The sequence below is a fragment of the Hyla sarda genome, chromosome 6 (genome assembly GCF_029499605.1).
Source record: "Hyla sarda isolate aHylSar1 chromosome 6, aHylSar1.hap1, whole genome shotgun sequence".
NCBI lineage: Eukaryota > Metazoa > Chordata > Amphibia > Anura > Hylidae > Hyla > Hyla sarda.
This window is the reverse complement of record NC_079194.1, coordinates 293697816-293714712: the sequence shown is the minus strand read 5'-3', so window position 1 is coordinate 293714712 and position 16897 is coordinate 293697816. Positions and strand designations below refer to the sequence as shown.

General features: G+C 43.2%; 1 protein-coding gene across 1 annotated transcript; it reads right to left on the bottom strand.

The window, feature by feature from the left end:
* Nucleotides 1-7842: 7842 nt before the first annotated feature.
* DBX1 (developing brain homeobox 1) lies at nt 7843-15795 on the bottom strand. The gene is made up of 4 exons (XM_056528558.1): nt 14946-15795; nt 11343-11444; nt 9268-9467; nt 7843-8651 (listed from the first exon to the last, which is right to left on the bottom strand). The coding sequence occupies exons 1-4, from the start codon at nt 15277-15279 to the stop codon at nt 8337-8339; spliced, it is 951 nt and encodes a 316-aa protein (XP_056384533.1). The 5' UTR covers nt 15280-15795; the 3' UTR covers nt 7843-8336.
* Nucleotides 15796-16897: the final 1102 nt, after the last annotated feature.

The window sequence follows — 16897 nt, the reverse complement described above, 5'->3', positions numbered from 1 at the left end:
GCCGTGTGTGTAGTGTACAGTGCAGAGCCGTATGTGTAGTGTACAGTGCAGAGCCGTATGTGTAGTGTACAGTGCAGAGCCGTATGTGTAGTGTACGGTGCGGAGCCGCATGTGTAGTGTAGTGTACAGTGCGGAGCCGCATGTGTAGTGTAGTGTACAGTGCGGAGCCGCATGTGTAGTGTAGTGTACAGTGCAGAGCCGTGTGTAGTGTAGTGTACAGTGCGGAGCCGTATGTGTAGTGTACAGTGCGGAGACGTATGTGTAGTGTAGTGTACAGTGCAGAGCCGTATGTGTAGTGTACAGTGCAGAGCCGTATGTGTAGTGTACGGTGCGGAGCCGAGTGTAGTGTACAGTGCGGAGCCGCATGTGTAGTGTAGTGTACAGTGCGGAGCCGCATGTGTAGTGTAGTGTACAGTGCAGAGCCGTGTGTAGTGTAGTGTACAGTGCGGAGCCGTATGTGTAGTGTACAGTGCGGAGACGTATGTGTAGTGTAGTGTACAGTGCGGAGCCGTATATGTAGTGTACAGTGCGGAGACGTATGTGTAGTGTAGTGTACAGTGCGGAGCCGCATGTGAAGTGTAGTGTACAGTGCGGAGCCGTATGTGTAGTGTAGTGTACAGTGCGGAGCCGTGTGTGTAGTGTACAGTGCGGAGCCGTGTGTGTAGTGTACAGTGCGGAGCCGTATGTGTAGTGTACAGTGCAGAGCCGTATGTGTAGTGTACAGTGCGGAGACGTATGTGTAGTGTACGGTGCAGAGCCGTGTGTAGTGTAGTGTACATTGCGGAGCCGTGTGTAGTGTAGTGTACAGTGCGGAGCCGCATGTGTAGTGTAGTGTACAGTGCGGAGCCGCATGTGTAGTGTAGTGTACAGTGCGGAGCCGCGTGTGTAGTGTAGTGTACTGTGCGGAGCCGTATGTGTAGTGTACAGTGCGGAGCCGTATGTGTAGTGTACAGTGCGGAGCCGTGTGTAGTGTAGTGTACAGTGCGGAGCCGTATGTGTAGTGTAGTGTACAGTGCGGAGCCGTATGTGTAGTGTACAGTGCGGAGCCGTATGTGTAGTGTACAGTGCGGAGCCGCGTGTGTGTAGTGTACAGTGCGGAGCCGCGTGTGTGTAGTGTACAGTGCGGAGCCGTGTGTAGTGTAGTGTACAGTGCGGAGCCGTATGTGTAGTGTAGTGTACAGTGCGGAGCCGTATGTGTAGTGTACAGTGCGGAGCCGTGTGTAGTGTAGTGTACAGTGCGGAGCCGTATGTGTAGTGTAGTGTACAGTGCGGAGCCGTATGTGTAGTGTAGTGTACAGTGCGGAGCCGTGTGTAGTGTAGTGTACAGTGCGGAGCCGCGTGTGTAGTGTAGTGTACAGTGCGGAGCCGTGTGTAGTGTACAGTGCGGAGACGTATGTGTAGTGTAGTGTACAGTGCGGAGCCGCATGTGAAGTGTAGTGTACAGTGCGGAGCCGTATGTGTAGTGTAGTGTACAGTGCGGAGCCGTGTGTGTAGTGTACAGTGCAGAGCCGTATGTGTAGTGTACAGTGCAGAGCCGTATGTGTAGTGTACAGTGCAGAGCCGTATGTGTAGTGTACGGTGCGGAGCCGAGTGTAGTGTACAGTGCGGAGCCGCATGTGTAGTGTAGTGTACAGTGCAGAGCCGTGTGTAGTGTAGTGTACAGTGCGGAGCCGTATGTGTAGTGTACAGTGCGGAGACGTATGTGTAGTGTAGTGTACAGTGCGGAGCCGTATATGTAGTGTACAGTGCGGAGACGTATGTGTAGTGTAGTGTACAGTGCGGAGCCGCATGTGAAGTGTAGTGTACAGTGCGGAGCCGTATGTGTAGTGTAGTGTACAGTGCGGAGCCGTGTGTGTAGTGTACAGTGCGGAGCCGTATGTGTAGTGTACAGTGCAGAGCCGTATGTGTAGTGTAGTGTACAGTGCGGAGCCGTATATGTAGTGTACAGTGCGGAGCCGTATGTGTAGTGTACAGTGCAGAGCCGTATGTGTAGTGTAGTGTACAGTGCGGAGCCGTATATGTAGTGTACAGTGCGGAGACGTATGTGTAGTGTACGGTGCAGAGCCGTGTGTAGTGTAGTGTACATTGCGGAGCCGTGTGTAGTGTAGTGTACAGTGCGGAGCCGCATGTGTAGTGTAGTGTACAGTGCGGAGCCGCATGTGTAGTGTAGTGTACAGTGCGGAGCCGCATGTGTAGTGTAGTGTACAGTGCGTAGCCGCATGTGTAGTGTAGTGTACAGTGCGGAGCCGCGTGTGTAGTGTAGTGTACTGTGCGGAGCCGTATGTGTAGTGTACAGTGCGGAGCCGTATGTGTAGTGTACAGTGTGGAGCCGTGTGTAGTGTAGTGTACAGTGCGGAGCCGTATGTGTAGTGTAGTGTACAGTGCGGAGCCGTATGTGTAGTGTAGTGTACAGTGCGGAGCCGTATGTGTAGTGTACAGTGCGGAGCCGTATGTGCAGTGTACAGTGCGGAGCCGCGTGTGTGTAGTGTACAGTGCGGAGCCGTATGTGTAGTGTAGTGTACAGTGCGGAGCCGTATGTGTAGTGTAGTGTACAGTGCGGAGCCGTGTGTAGTGTAGTGTACAGTGCGGAGCCGTATGTGTAGTGTAGTGTACAGTGCGGAGCCGTATGTGTAGTGTAGTGTACAGTGCGGAGCCGTGTGTAGTGTAGTGTACAGTGCGGAGCCGCGTGTGTAGTGTAGTGTACAGTGCGGAGCCGTATGTGTAGTGTACGGTGCAGAGCCGTGTGTAGTGTAGTGTACAGTGCGGAGCCGTATGTGTAGTGTAGTGTACAGTGCGGAGCCGTATGTGTAGTGTAGTGTACAGTGCGGAGCCGTATGTGTAGTGTACAGTGCGGAGACGTATGTGTAGTGTAGTGTACAGTGCGGAGCCGCGTGTGTAGTGTAGTGTACAGTGCGGAGCCGTATGTGTAGTGTACGGTGCAGAGCCGTGTGTAGTGTAGTGTACAGTGCGGAGCCGTATGTGTAGTGTAGTGTACAGTGCGGAGCCGTAAGTGTAGTGTAGTGTACAGTGCGGAGCCGTATGTGTAGTGTACGGTGCAGAGCCGTGTGTAGTGTAGTGTACAGTGCGGAGCCGTATGTGTAGTGTAGTGTACAGTGCGGAGCCGTATGTGTAGTGTAGTGTACAGTGCGGAGCCGTATGTGTAGTGTACGGTGCAGAGCCGTGTGTAGTGTACAGTGCAGAGCCGTATGTGTAGTGTAGTGTACAGTGCGGAGCCGTATGTGTAGTGTAGTGTACAGTGCGGAGCCGTATGTGTAGTGTAGTGTACAGTGCGGAGCCGTATGTGTAGTGTACGGTGCAGAGCCGTGTGTAGTGTAGTGTACTGTGCGGAGCCGCGTGTGTAGTGTAGTGTACAGTGCGGAGCCGTATGTGTAGTGTACAGTGCGGAGCCGTATGTGTAGTGTAGTGTACAGTGCGGAGCCGTATGTGTAGTGTAGTGTACAGTGCGGAGCCGTATGTGTAGTGTACGGTGCAGAGCCGTGTGTAGTGTAGTGTACAGTGCGGAGCCGTATGTGTAGTGTAGTGTACAGTGCGGAGCCGTATGTGTAGTGTAGTGTACAGTGCGGAGCCGTGTGTAGTGTACAGTGCGGAGCCGTATGTGTAGTGTACGGTGCAGAGCCGTGTGTAGTGTACAGTGCAGAGCCGTATGTGTAGTGTAGTGTACAGTGCGGAGCCGTATGTGTAGTGTAGTGTACAGTGCGGAGCCGTATGTGTAGTGTACGGTGCAGAGCCGTGTGTAGTGTAGTGTACTGTGCGGAGCCGCGTGTGTAGTGTAGTGTACAGTGCGGAGCCGTATGTGTAGTGTACAGTGCGGAGCCGTATGTGTAGTGTAGTGTACAGTGCGGAGCCGTATGTGTAGTGTAGTGTACAGTGCGGAGCCGTATGTGTAGTGTAGTGTACAGTGCGGAGCCGTATGTGTAGTGTAGTGTACAGTGCGGAGCCGTATGTGTAGTGTAGTGACCCCTATCCCTGTGTTTACTTGTACAACCATTTTTTCTTTCCCTTTACTCTTAGGACGGGTTCATGTATCGGAGGCTCCGTAAGACGTCTTCGGTATTATCACAGAAAATATAGTTCTGCCATGTAGTGACACTATAGTGGAGCCCCGCCCATTATACAGTCCGTCAGATCTCTGGCAATGCATTTTGTGAACAGATCCTTGAAAACCATAAATCTCCTCTGCAGTGCTGTGTGTCGCCATGGTTACAGACTACATACAGACCCTGTGTAGTCTGATCCTGCAGTTCATAAAAATGTAGGCAACTATTTTATGCCTGCAAAGTTCCCAACCAGGGGGCCTCCAGCTGTTGCAAAACTACAACTCCCAGCATGCCCGGACAGCCTTCGGCTGTCCAGGCATGCTGGGAGTTATAGTTTTACAACAGCTGGAGTTACACTGGTTAGGAAACCTTGGCCTAAAACCTCAATTACATGAATGTTTTAACCATATACTATGCCGCCATATACTATACCGCCATATACTATGCCGCCATATACTATGCCACCATATACTATACCGCCATATACTATACCGCCATATACTATGCCGCCATATGCTATGCCGCCATATGCTATGCCGCCATATGCTATGCCGCCATATGCTATGCCGCCATATGCTATGCCGCCATATACTATACCGCCATATACTATGCCGCCATATACTATACCGCCATATACTATACCGCCATATACTATGCCGCCATATACTATGCCGCCATATACTATACCGCCATATACTATACCGCCATATACTATACCGCCATATACTATACCGCCATATACTATACTGCCATATACTATACTGCCATATGATGTTTTTTTGGATGCCATCATATTTGGTCAGATGCGGTAGTATTATTGGGGTATAGGATGACGCAGCCTCTACATTCTAATCCAGAGGTGTACTGGGCACCATATGGCGGCACACACACAGCTCTATAGCCTGTACTGTTCTCACAAGTATCACTCTAATGGGATTGTGCGGAGTCATTGACCTCTCACTGCTAATCCCGACCCCGCTCCGCAGATCCCTATTCTGTTCTATATGCAGTAAAAAGGCAAAAATATAGTTCTGATTTGGGGAGGGATGAGGAGGGGGGGGAGGGGCAGTGTCTCCTCTATATAATATAGACAAGGGGGGGGGGGTCTATATGCAGCACCCCAAGAATAAGCTGCAGGTCTGGAGCCATAGAGGAGGCTGGAGATGGGGAAGAACATTGGACTCAACCTGCAGAACTGTCACTTCTCAGCTTCTGATGACATTTATCTCCTCATATCTATCTATCTATCTCATATCTATCTATCTATCTCATATCTATCTATCTCATATCTATCTATCTAATATCTATCTATCTCATATCTATCCCATATCTATCTATCTCATATCTATCTATCTCATATCTATCTATCTATCTCATATCTATCTATCTCATATCTATCTATCTATCTATCTATCTCTCTCTCTCTCTCATCTATCTATCTATCTATCTCATATCTATCTATCTATCTCATATCTATCTATCTATCTCATATCTATCTATCTATCTCATATCTATCTATCTCATATCTATCTATCTCATATCTATATCCTATCTATCTCATATCTATCTATCTCATATCTATATCCTATCTATCTCATATCTATCTATCTCATATCTATCTCATATCTATCTATCTCATATCTATCTATCTATCTCATATCTATCTATCTCATATCTATCTATCTCATATCTATCTATCTCATATCTATCTATCTCATATCTATCTCATATCTATCTATCTATCTCATATCTATCTATCTCATATCTATCTATCTCATATCTATCTATCTCATATCTATCTATCTATCTATCTCTCTCATATCTATCTATTATCTCATATCTATCTATCTATCTCATATCTATCTATCTCATATCTATCTATCTCATATCTATCTATCTATCTCATATCTATCTATCTATCTCATATCTATCTATCTCATATCTATCTATCTAATATCTATCTATCTCATATCTATCCCATATCTATCTATCTAATATCTATCTATCTCATATCTATCTATCTCATATCTATCCCATATCTATCTATCTAATATCTATCTATCTCATATCTATCTATCTCATATCTATCTATCTCATATCTATCTATCTCATATCTATCTATCTATCTCTCTCTCTCTCTCTCTCATCTATCTATCTATCTATCTCATATCTATCTATCTATCTCATATCTATCTATCTCATATCTATCTATCTCATATCTATCTATCTCATATCTATCTATCTCATATCTATCTATCTCATATCTATATCCTATCTATCTCATATCTATCTATCTCATATCTATATCCTATCTATCTCATATCTATCTATCTCATATCTATATCCTATCTATCTCATATCTATCTATCTCATATCTATCTATCTATCTCATATCTATCTATCTCATATCTATCTATCTATCTATTATCTCATATCTATCTATCTATCTCATATCTATCTATCTATCTCATATCTATCTATCTATCTATCTATCTCATATCTATCTATCTATCTATCTATCTCATATCTATCTATCTCATATCTATCTATCTATCTCATATCTATCTATCTATCTCATATCTATCTATCTCATATCTATCTATCTCATATCTATCTATCTATCTCATATCTATCTATCTATCTCATATCTATCTATCTCATATCTATCTATCTCATATCTATCTCATATCTATCTCATATCTATCTATCTATCTCATATCTATCTATCTCATATCTATCTATCTCATATCTATCTATCTCATATCTATCTATCTCATATCTATCTATCTATCTCATATCTATCTATCTATCTCATATCTATCTATCTATCTCATATCTATCTATCTCATATCTATCTATCTATCTCATATCTATCTCATATCTATCTATCTCATATCTATCTCATATCTATCTCATATCTATCTATCTCTCATCTATCTATCTCATATCTATCTCATATCTATCTCATATCTATCTATCTATCTATCTATCTCATATCTATCTATCTATCTATCTCATATCTATCTATCTATCTCATATCTATCTATCTATCTCATATCTATCTATCTATCTCATATCTATCTATCTATCTCATATCTATCTATCTCATATCTATCTATCTATCTCATATCTATCTATCTATCTCATATCTATCTATCTCATATCTATCTATCTATCTCATATCTATCTATCTATCTATCTCATATCTATCTCATATCTATATCTATCTATCTATCTATCTCATATCTATCTATCTCATATCTACCCCCCCCCCCTGTATTATCCATTACACCTCCCTCATTCACTCTCTATTGCTCCATTATTCCACGTAATGTTCTGGACACATTTTGTTAGCTGACTGTGTGTAAGGCTGCGGACCCCCGGGGTGACCCCTGAATGTGACCCCAGGTAGCGATCGCATCGTCTCTTTTCAGACCCATTAGATCAAATTATCATTCATCAGGGACGAGCAGCTTTTTGTAATGGACCCCTGGGCGCCAACTTCCTGCCCCATCTCTAAGCCCAGGCCTAGGACTAAGTCTACAGCAGTGTGGCCCAAGCAGTGTGACTCCAGCTGTTGCAAAACTACAACTCCCAGCATGCCCGGACAGCCGAAGGCTGTCCGGGCATGCTGGGAGTTGTAGTTTTGTAACAGCTGGAGGCACCCTGATTAGGAAACACTGTTTTACCCATAGATCCCCCTGCCTCTTCCATACCAAAGAAGAATCTTTAATGATTTTTTGATAATATCTACAATTTATTCCATTTATATACATATAAATTCTGTACAAATCTTTGAAATACAAAATAAAGTTGTTGTTTTTTTATATATAAGTTAAAAAAAATCTAAATTTTGTTTTTTACATTGATAAGAAAAATCCTAGAGATAGAAAATAACATTGGCATAAAATCCCCATACATCCCGTGTACAGTATCATGTACAGTTCATAGGCAGCTGTGGAACCACAGCAATAATATCATCACAGAGCGCCCCCTATATGTAGCCCCCGCCAATACAATTCCCTTCAACACCCTCCCTGCTATTCAGGAACTACAAGTCCCAGCAGGTCATTAAAGCTGCACACTGTTCGCTAAACTGGGATCTGAAGGTCAGACCTTCGTGCAATAGAAGAACCACAAGTCCCAGGATGCCTTGACAAGAGTCAGGAGGGGGGGGGGGCGGGGGCACATAAGCGGGGCATTTCTCCAATATCTCAATAATATTAATATTATTATTATTATACACCAGTGCAGAGTCTTTGTCCCTCGCGGGAGGGATTAGGAGACCATAATCTCATCGTCCTCATCCGCGTCCTCGATATCAGAGTCTGATAAGTCTGACTGTTTACTGTGACTGCTGGAATTGAAGGGGGAAGGGGGTAATTGTGAGTCTACCACTAGGGGGAGCTCTGTTCGCTGATAGGACAGGGTGTCATCCTCGCCTTCTAGACCCTTCTTTCCCACATCGCTGAGGTCGGGGTTGGGGTTAAACTTGGTGGGCAAGGTCTGTTCCCTGCAGCCCCCCGAAGACAGCAGCTCCCTTTCTTTAGAGTTCCTCCACTTCATCCTTCTGTTTTGGAACCAGATTTTCACCTATAATTGAGACAAAACAGAACAATGTGTCAATCACTGAGGATTTAGTGGAAAAGAAGTCACTTTCTGTCACCGAGCCGTAATACAGTTCATTGGATAGGAAAATTTAAATCGTCTACGTAGCGTAGCTGCAGTTCATGTATCATTATCTATATCTCTCCATCTCTATCTATCTATCCAATATCTTTCTATCTATCCTAATCTCTGAGGATTTAGGGGTGACTTTCTGTAACCGAGGCGTACTTGAGTTCAATGGATCAGAAAAATGTAATCGTCTATATAGCGTAGGTGCAGATCATGTAGTTCACCATTTATCTCATATCCATCTATCTCACATCTATCCATCTCATAGCTATCTATATCATATCTAACTATCTCATATACATCTCATATCTATCCATCTATGTATCTATCCCCTATCTTTCTATCTATCTATGTATCCCATATCTATCTATTTCATATCTTTCTATCCCAATCTCTGAGGAGTTAGTTGTCACTTTCTGTCACCGAACCCTAATGGATTTTAATGGATTAGAAAAATTAAATCATCTATGTAGCGTAGCTGCAGATCATGTTTCACTATGCAGCAGGCCGGTGGGGACATTGCGGTCCTTACCTGAGAGTCTTTGAGTCCCAGTTTTCCGGCCAGTTTCTTCCGGTCGGGTTTGCTGATATATTTTTGCTTCTGAAACATTTTCTCCAACGCTTTGCGCTGCACGTCAGAAAACACAGCTCTGCGGAGCATTCCTCTACGGGGCTTCCCCCGGGCGGCCAGGGGCCAGGCAAAGGTTCCAGGCATGGGGACCACGGAGGAGGCTGGAACAACAACAACAAAAAGTAAGAATTTAATTATTTTGTAAATGATTATAATATTATACGTTACTTATAGCTTTATAGTTTAGTATTTTTATCTTGATACATTTTTAAATGACTATTTCTCTTCAGACTTTCAAGGAGGAGTCAACAATAAAGCCCCTCCCTCCGCTTTATCCTAAACATAAAGTTGTCACCCGTTTCCCTTGAAGTGAATTTAACTCTTTGACTGTGAATTCCCCATTTTTCCAGAGCAGAAAGCGCTCCAGGAATGCAGCAAGTAACAGTGCAGCTGATCGGCCCCCCGGCCGCCCCACAATGGCATTTGTATGGTAAGGAGGTAAAGCCGCCCTCCTCGGGGCTCTATGCCGGGACACTGGCCCTAATGAAGCGTGCGCCGTAATTGTCTTGTAATGAAGTAACAGAAAAAGGTCGGGACAAGCAGCTAAAGCCATATATCCTGCAAACAATGGCCCCTACACTATCCAACTAAACAGCAGTGTATGAAGAGCCCCTCTACGGAATACAGATGATGGACACCCCCCACTCCCACTAAACATCTCTTTATAGAAGGAAGAGGCTTTCTATAGGGCTGTAATAGGATCACGTTCCATGGCACCAAAGGGAGAGAAAATGAGGCCAATGCTACCATATAATACAGTCACATGACTTAGATATTAGATAGATATGAGATGATGGATATGACATAGATAGATATGAGATAGATAGATAGATAGATAGATAGATAGATAGATAGATAGATATGACATAGATATAAGATAGATATGAGATAGATAGATATGAGATAGATAGATATGAGATAGATAGATATGAGATAGATGGATAGATATGAGATAGATATGAGATAGATAGATAGATAGATAGATAGATATGAGATAGATAGATATAAGATAGATAGATATGAGATAGATAGATAGATAGATAGATAGATAGATATGAGATAGATGGATAGATATGAGATAGATAGATATGAGATAGATAGATATGAGATATGACAGATATGAGAGAGATATGACAGATATGAGATATATAGATAGATATGAGATAGATAGATATGAGATAGATAGATATGAGAGAGATAGATAGATAGATATGAGATAGATAGACAGATATGAGATAGATAGATATGAGATAGATAGATAGATATGAGATATATAGATAGATATGAGATAGATAGATATATAGATAGATATGAGATAGATAGATATGAGATATATAGATAGATATGAGATATATAGATATGAGATAGATAGATATATAGATAGATAGATAGATAGATAGATATGAGATATATAGATAGATATGAGATATATAGATAGATATGAGGTAGATAGATATGAGATAGATAGATAGATATATAGATAGATAGATATATAGATAGATATGAGATAGATAGATAGATAGATAGATAGATAGATAGATCTGAGATAGATAGATAGATATGAGATATATAGATAGATAGATATGAGATAGATATGAGATAGATCCAGAATGTGGAGGGTTAGATCTGATCCTGTGCCCCCCTCCTCGTTCCGTCTATGGGGTCTTGTGAAGATACTGGGACACTAGGTGACTGGTAATGGTGCATTCTCCCGGTGACTGGTGAGTGTGGGTGGCAGGGCGCAGGGGGCTCCAGAATTGGTCACGGTTCGGGCTGTATTGTTGGACTCAGTGGTTAAGTGCACTGACTGTGTGGGAAAAGCTGCGGTGTGAGCGGGGGGAACGCCTCAAATGTTCAGCCTGACAATTCCTGCTAATTGTGCACCAGGAGGGGTGTCAGCAGTCACTGCTCCGGGGACACAGGGGGTCAAATAGGCGAGTGACAGGCGTGCAGAACACCCACCCGGGGACACCTACCTGGAAAATAGGAGGACCTGATGAACGGCTGGAAGGAGCCCTCAAAATACGGCAGGGAGAAGGTCTTGGGATGGATGGAGGAGAGAATGTTCTGGGAAGAATCTGAAAGAAGAAGCAGACGGAATTATAGAACATTCTGTGTAATAAAAGGGACAAATACAAGTCTAAGAGGAAACAACAGTAATAACAGCGCAACATTGTATCATCCGGGGGACTAAACGTAAAAGGTATAGATAGTCCTAAAGGGACAGAGAAGACCCAGATATATCCTGTCCCACAATATAGTCCTAAAGGGACAGAGAAGACCCAGATATATCCTGTCCCACAATATAGTCCTAAAGGGACAGAAGACCCAGATATATCCTGTCCCACAATATAGTCCTAAAGGGACAGAGAAGACCCAGATATATCCTGTCCCACAATATAGTCCTAAAGGGACAGAGAAGACCCAGATATATCCTGTCCCACAATATAGTCCTAAAGGGACAGAAGACCCAGATATATCCTGTCCCACCATATAGTCCTAAAGGGACAGAAGACCCAGATATATCCTGTCCCACAATATAGTCCTAAAGGGACAGAAGACCCAGATATATCCTGTCCCACAATATAGTCCTAAAGGGACAGAGAAGACCCAGATATATCCTGTCCCACAATATAGTCCTAAAGGGACAGAAGACCCAGATATATCCTGTCCCACAATATAGTCCTAAAGGGACAGAGAAGACCCAGATATATCCTGTCCCACAATATAGTCCTAAAGGGACAGAGAAGACCCAAATATATCCTGTCCCACCATATAGTCCTAAAGGGACAGAAGACCCAGATATATCCTGTCCCACAATATTGTCCTAAAGGGACAGAGAAGACCCAGATATATCCTGTCCCACCATATAGTCCTAGGGACAGAGAAGACCCCGATATATCCTTGTCCCACCATATAGTCCTAAAGGACAGAGAAGACCCAGATATATCCTATCCAACAATATAGTCCTAAAGGGACAGAGAAGACCCACATATATCCTGTCCCACCATATAGTCCTAAAGGGACAGAAGACCCAGATATATCCTTGTCTCATCATATAGTCCTAAAGGGACAGAAGACCCAGATATATCCTTGTCCCACCATATAGTCCTAAAGGGACAGAGAAGACCCCAACATATCCTTGTCTCACCATATAGTCCTAAAGGGACAGAGAAGACCCCAACATATCCTTGTCTCACCATATAGTCCTAAAGGGACAGAGAAGACCCCAACATATCCTTGTCCCACCATATAGTCCTAAAATGACAGAGAAGACCCAGATATATCCTTGTCCCACCATATAGTCCTAAAGGGACAGAGAAGACCCAGATATATCCTTGTCTCACCATATAGTCCTAGGGACAGAGATGACCCCGATATATCCTTGTCTCACCATATAGTCCTAAAAGGAGAGAAAAGACCCCGACATATCCTTGTCCCACCATATAGTCCTAGGGACAGAGAAGACCCCGACATATCCTTGTCTCATCATATAGTCCTAAAAGGAGAGAAAAGACCCAGATATATCCTTGGCCCACCATATAGTCCTAAAGGGACAGAGAAGACCCCAACATATCCTTATCCCACCATATAGTCCTAAAGGGACAGAGAAGAACCCCAACATATCCTTGTCTCACCATATAGTCCTAAAGGGACAGAGAAGACCCCAACATATCCTTGTCCCATCATATAGTCCTAAAGGGACAGAGAAGACCCAGACATATCCTTGTCTCGCCATATAGTCCTAAAGGGACAGAGAAGAGCCAGATATATCCTTGTCCCACCATATAGTCCTAAAGGGACAGGAGAGACCAAGATACTAGTTTGTCCTACTACATAGTATTAAAGGAGTATAGAGGACCCAGAAAAATGTTTGTCCCTCTGCAAAGTCCTAAAGGGACAGAGAAGACCCAGACATATCCTTTTCCCACCATATAGTCCTAAAGGGACAGAGAAGACCCAGACATATCCTTGTCTCACCATATAGTCCTAAAGGGACAGAGAAGACCCAGATATATCCTTGTCTCACCATATAGTCCTAAAGGGACAGAGAAGACCCAGATATATCCTTGTCCTACCATATAGTCCTAAAGGGACAGAGAAGACCCAGATATATCCTTGTCCCACCATATAGTCCTAAAGGGACAGAGAAGACCCAGACATATCCTTGTCTCACCATATAGTCCTAAAGGGACAGAGAAGACCCAGACATATCCTTGTCTCACCATATAGTCCTAAAGGGACAGAGAAGACCCAGACATATCCTTGTCTCACCATATAGTCCTAAAGGGACAGAGAAGACCCAGATATATCCTTGTCCTACCATATAGTCCAAAAGGGACAGAGAAGACCCCAACATATCCTTGTCCCAACAAATATAGTCCTAAAGGGACAGAAGAACCCCAACATATCCTTGTCTCACCATATAGTCCTAAAGGGACAGAGAAGACCCCGACATATCCTTGTCTCACCATATAGTCCTAAAGGGACAGAGAAGACCCAGACATTTCCTTGTCTCACCATATAATCCTAAAGGGACAGAGAAGACCCCAACATATCCTTGTCTCACCATATAGTCCTAAAGGGACAGAGAAGACCCAGACATATCCTTGTCTCACCATATAGTCCTAAAGGGACAGAGAAGACCCAGACATATCCTTGTCTCACCATATAGTCCTAAAGGGACAGAGAAGACCCCAACATATCCTTGTCTCACCATATAGTCCTAGGGACAGAGAAGACCCAGATATATCCTTGTCCTACCATATAGTCCAAAAGGGACAGAGAAGACCCCAACATATCCTTGTCCCACCATATAGTCCTAAAGGGACAGAAGAACCCCAACATATCCTTGTCTCACCATATAGTCCTAAAGGGACAGAGAAGACCCCGACATATCCTTGTCCCACCATATAGTCCTAAAAGGAGAGAAAAGACCTCGACATATCCTTGTCCCACCATATAGTCCTAAAAGGATAGAGAAGACCCAGACACATCCTTGTCCCACCATATAGTCCTAAAGGGACAGAGAAGACCTAGACATATCCTTTTCCCACCATATAGTCCTAAAGGGACAGAGAAGACCTAGACATATCCTTTTCCCACCATATAGTCCTAAAGGGACAGAGAAGACCCCAACATATCCTTGTCCCACCATATAGTCCTAAAGGGACAGAGAAGACCCAGATATATCCTTGTCTCACCATATAGTCCTAGGGACAGAGAAGACCCAGATATATCCTTGTCTCACCATATAGTCCTAAAGGGACAGAGAAGACCCAGATATATCCTTGTCTCGCCATATAGTCCTAAAGGGACAGAGAAGACCCAGATATATCCTTGTCTCATCATATAGTCCTAAAGGGACAGAGAAGACCCAGATATATCCTTGTCTCGCCATATAGTCCTAAAGGGACAGGTGAGACCAAGATACTAGTTTGTCCTACTACATAGTATTAAGGGAGTATAGAAGACCCAGATAAAGGTTTGTCCCTCTGCAAAGTCCTAAAGGGATAGAAGAGACCCTGATACAGGTTTTTTCCCACCACCCATGGATAAAAATCTGCGTGAAAACTCACCTATCCTGGGATTAGGGGAGGACAATATTGCGTTCACTCCAAACTTGAGGAAAGTTGAGCTGTTTGTGTTCTGGGCTTCACACGGTCTTCGGGCGCTCAGGAGCTCCGCGGTGTCGGCCATACTGATGGGACTGTCTGAGGTCGGTGGGGACACACTGGGTGGAGGCACAGCCCGGGGTAGGTAGGTGGCAGGCCTACTGATCCTGATCAGGTCCTCCACCAAGAAGCTGGAATGAGTGGTCAGTGCAGTCTGCAGGCTCTGGGGCAGGGTCGGGGTTGGCCTGAGCAGGTTGGGGTAGACTGCTGGGGGCGCTAGGAGGCTGGGGAACATCATGGTGCAGGCAGAGTCCTCCTCAGGGTCCGGCAGGAACGTCTCTGCTTCCTCTGTCCTCTCTGGAGTCTGGGCTGTGTCCCTGCACCTTGGGTTTTATAGTGGTCCGCTCCCTGAAGCCCCTTTAGAAGTGACAGCTCAGACAATAGGACCTCCGCAACATTCCCACTCCAGTCCTATTCATGGCCGGAGCCTTCCCCCCTGATTGGTGCGGAGGGGCAATTTATGATTGGATTAGGCCCCATAAGTAAGCGATACACTGTGACAAAGGGCCTGCAGTCATCAGTTCTGCACCGTCCACCTCTCCCCCATTTATCCGGGCGCTCAGCGGGGGGTTTGTTCAGCTGTAACACACACACGATCATTAAATGCCTATTTAGGAAAAGTTTTCAATGACATCTCAGCCCCATAGAAAAGGGGGAATTATTCAAATCAAGCACTAAATTTATTTGCTGCCCCCCGCAGAGTCCGAAAATAGATTAAAATTCATACAGGTCTCCCCAGGAAGAGGCATCTTATCTCATACATACAGGCACCTTGTAATCTGCTGACGGGATACGGGATACGGCCGCGCAACCGGAGCCACGGAACATGGATAATGGAGGGATAGATATAGATAGATAGATATAGATAGATAGATAGATATGAGATAGATATGAGATAGATATGAGATAGATAGATATAAGATAGATATGAGATAGATAGATATGAGATAGATAGATATGAGATAGATAGATAGATGGATAGATAGATAGATAGATAGATATGAGATAGATAGATATGAGATAGATAGATAGATATGAGATAGATAGATATGAGATAGATAGATATAGATAGATATGAGATAGATAGATATAGATAGATATGAGATAGATAGATAGATATGAGATAGATAGATAGATAGATAGATAGATAGGAGATAGATAGATAGATGTGAGATAGATAGATAGATAGATAGATAGATAGATATGAGATAGATAGATATGAGATAGATAGATAGATATGAGATAGATAGATATAGATAGATATGAGATAGATAGATATAGATAGATATGAGATAGATAGATAGATATGAGATAGATAGATAGATATGAGATAGATAGATATGAGATAGATAGATAGATAGATATGAGATAGATAGATAGATATAGATAGATAGATAGATATGAGATAGATAGATATGAGATAGATAGATATGAGATAGATAGATAGATATAGATAGATAGATAGATATGAGATAGATAGATATGAGATAGATAGATAGATATGAGATAGATAGATATGAGATAGATAGATATAGATAGATATGAGATAGATAGATATGAGATAGATAGATATGAGATAGATAGATAGATATAGATAGATAGATAGATATGAGATAGATAGATATGAGATAGATAGATAGATATGAGATAGATAGATATGAGATAGATAGATATAGATAGATATGAGATAGATAGATATAGATAGATATGAGATAGATAGATAGATATGAGATAGATAGATAGATATGAGATAGATAGATATGAGATAGATAGATATGAGATAGATAGATAGATATAGATAGATATAGATAGATAGATATAGATAGATAGATAGATATGAGATAGATATGAGATAG

Excerpts from the sequence above, each read along its gene's own strand:
- DBX1 (XM_056528558.1), bottom strand. The coding sequence starts at position 15,279 with ATGATGTTCCCCAGCCTCCTAGCGCCCCCAGCAGTCTACCCCAACCTG. Across the intron at positions 11,445-14,945 it reads CTCCCCTAATCCCAGGATAG|ATTCTTCCCAGAACATTCTC; the intron begins GTGAGTTTTCAC and ends TTCTTCTTTCAG. Across the intron at positions 9,468-11,342 it reads CAGGTCCTCCTATTTTCCAG|CCTCCTCCGTGGTCCCCATG; the intron begins GTAGGTGTCCCC and ends TTGTTGTTCCAG.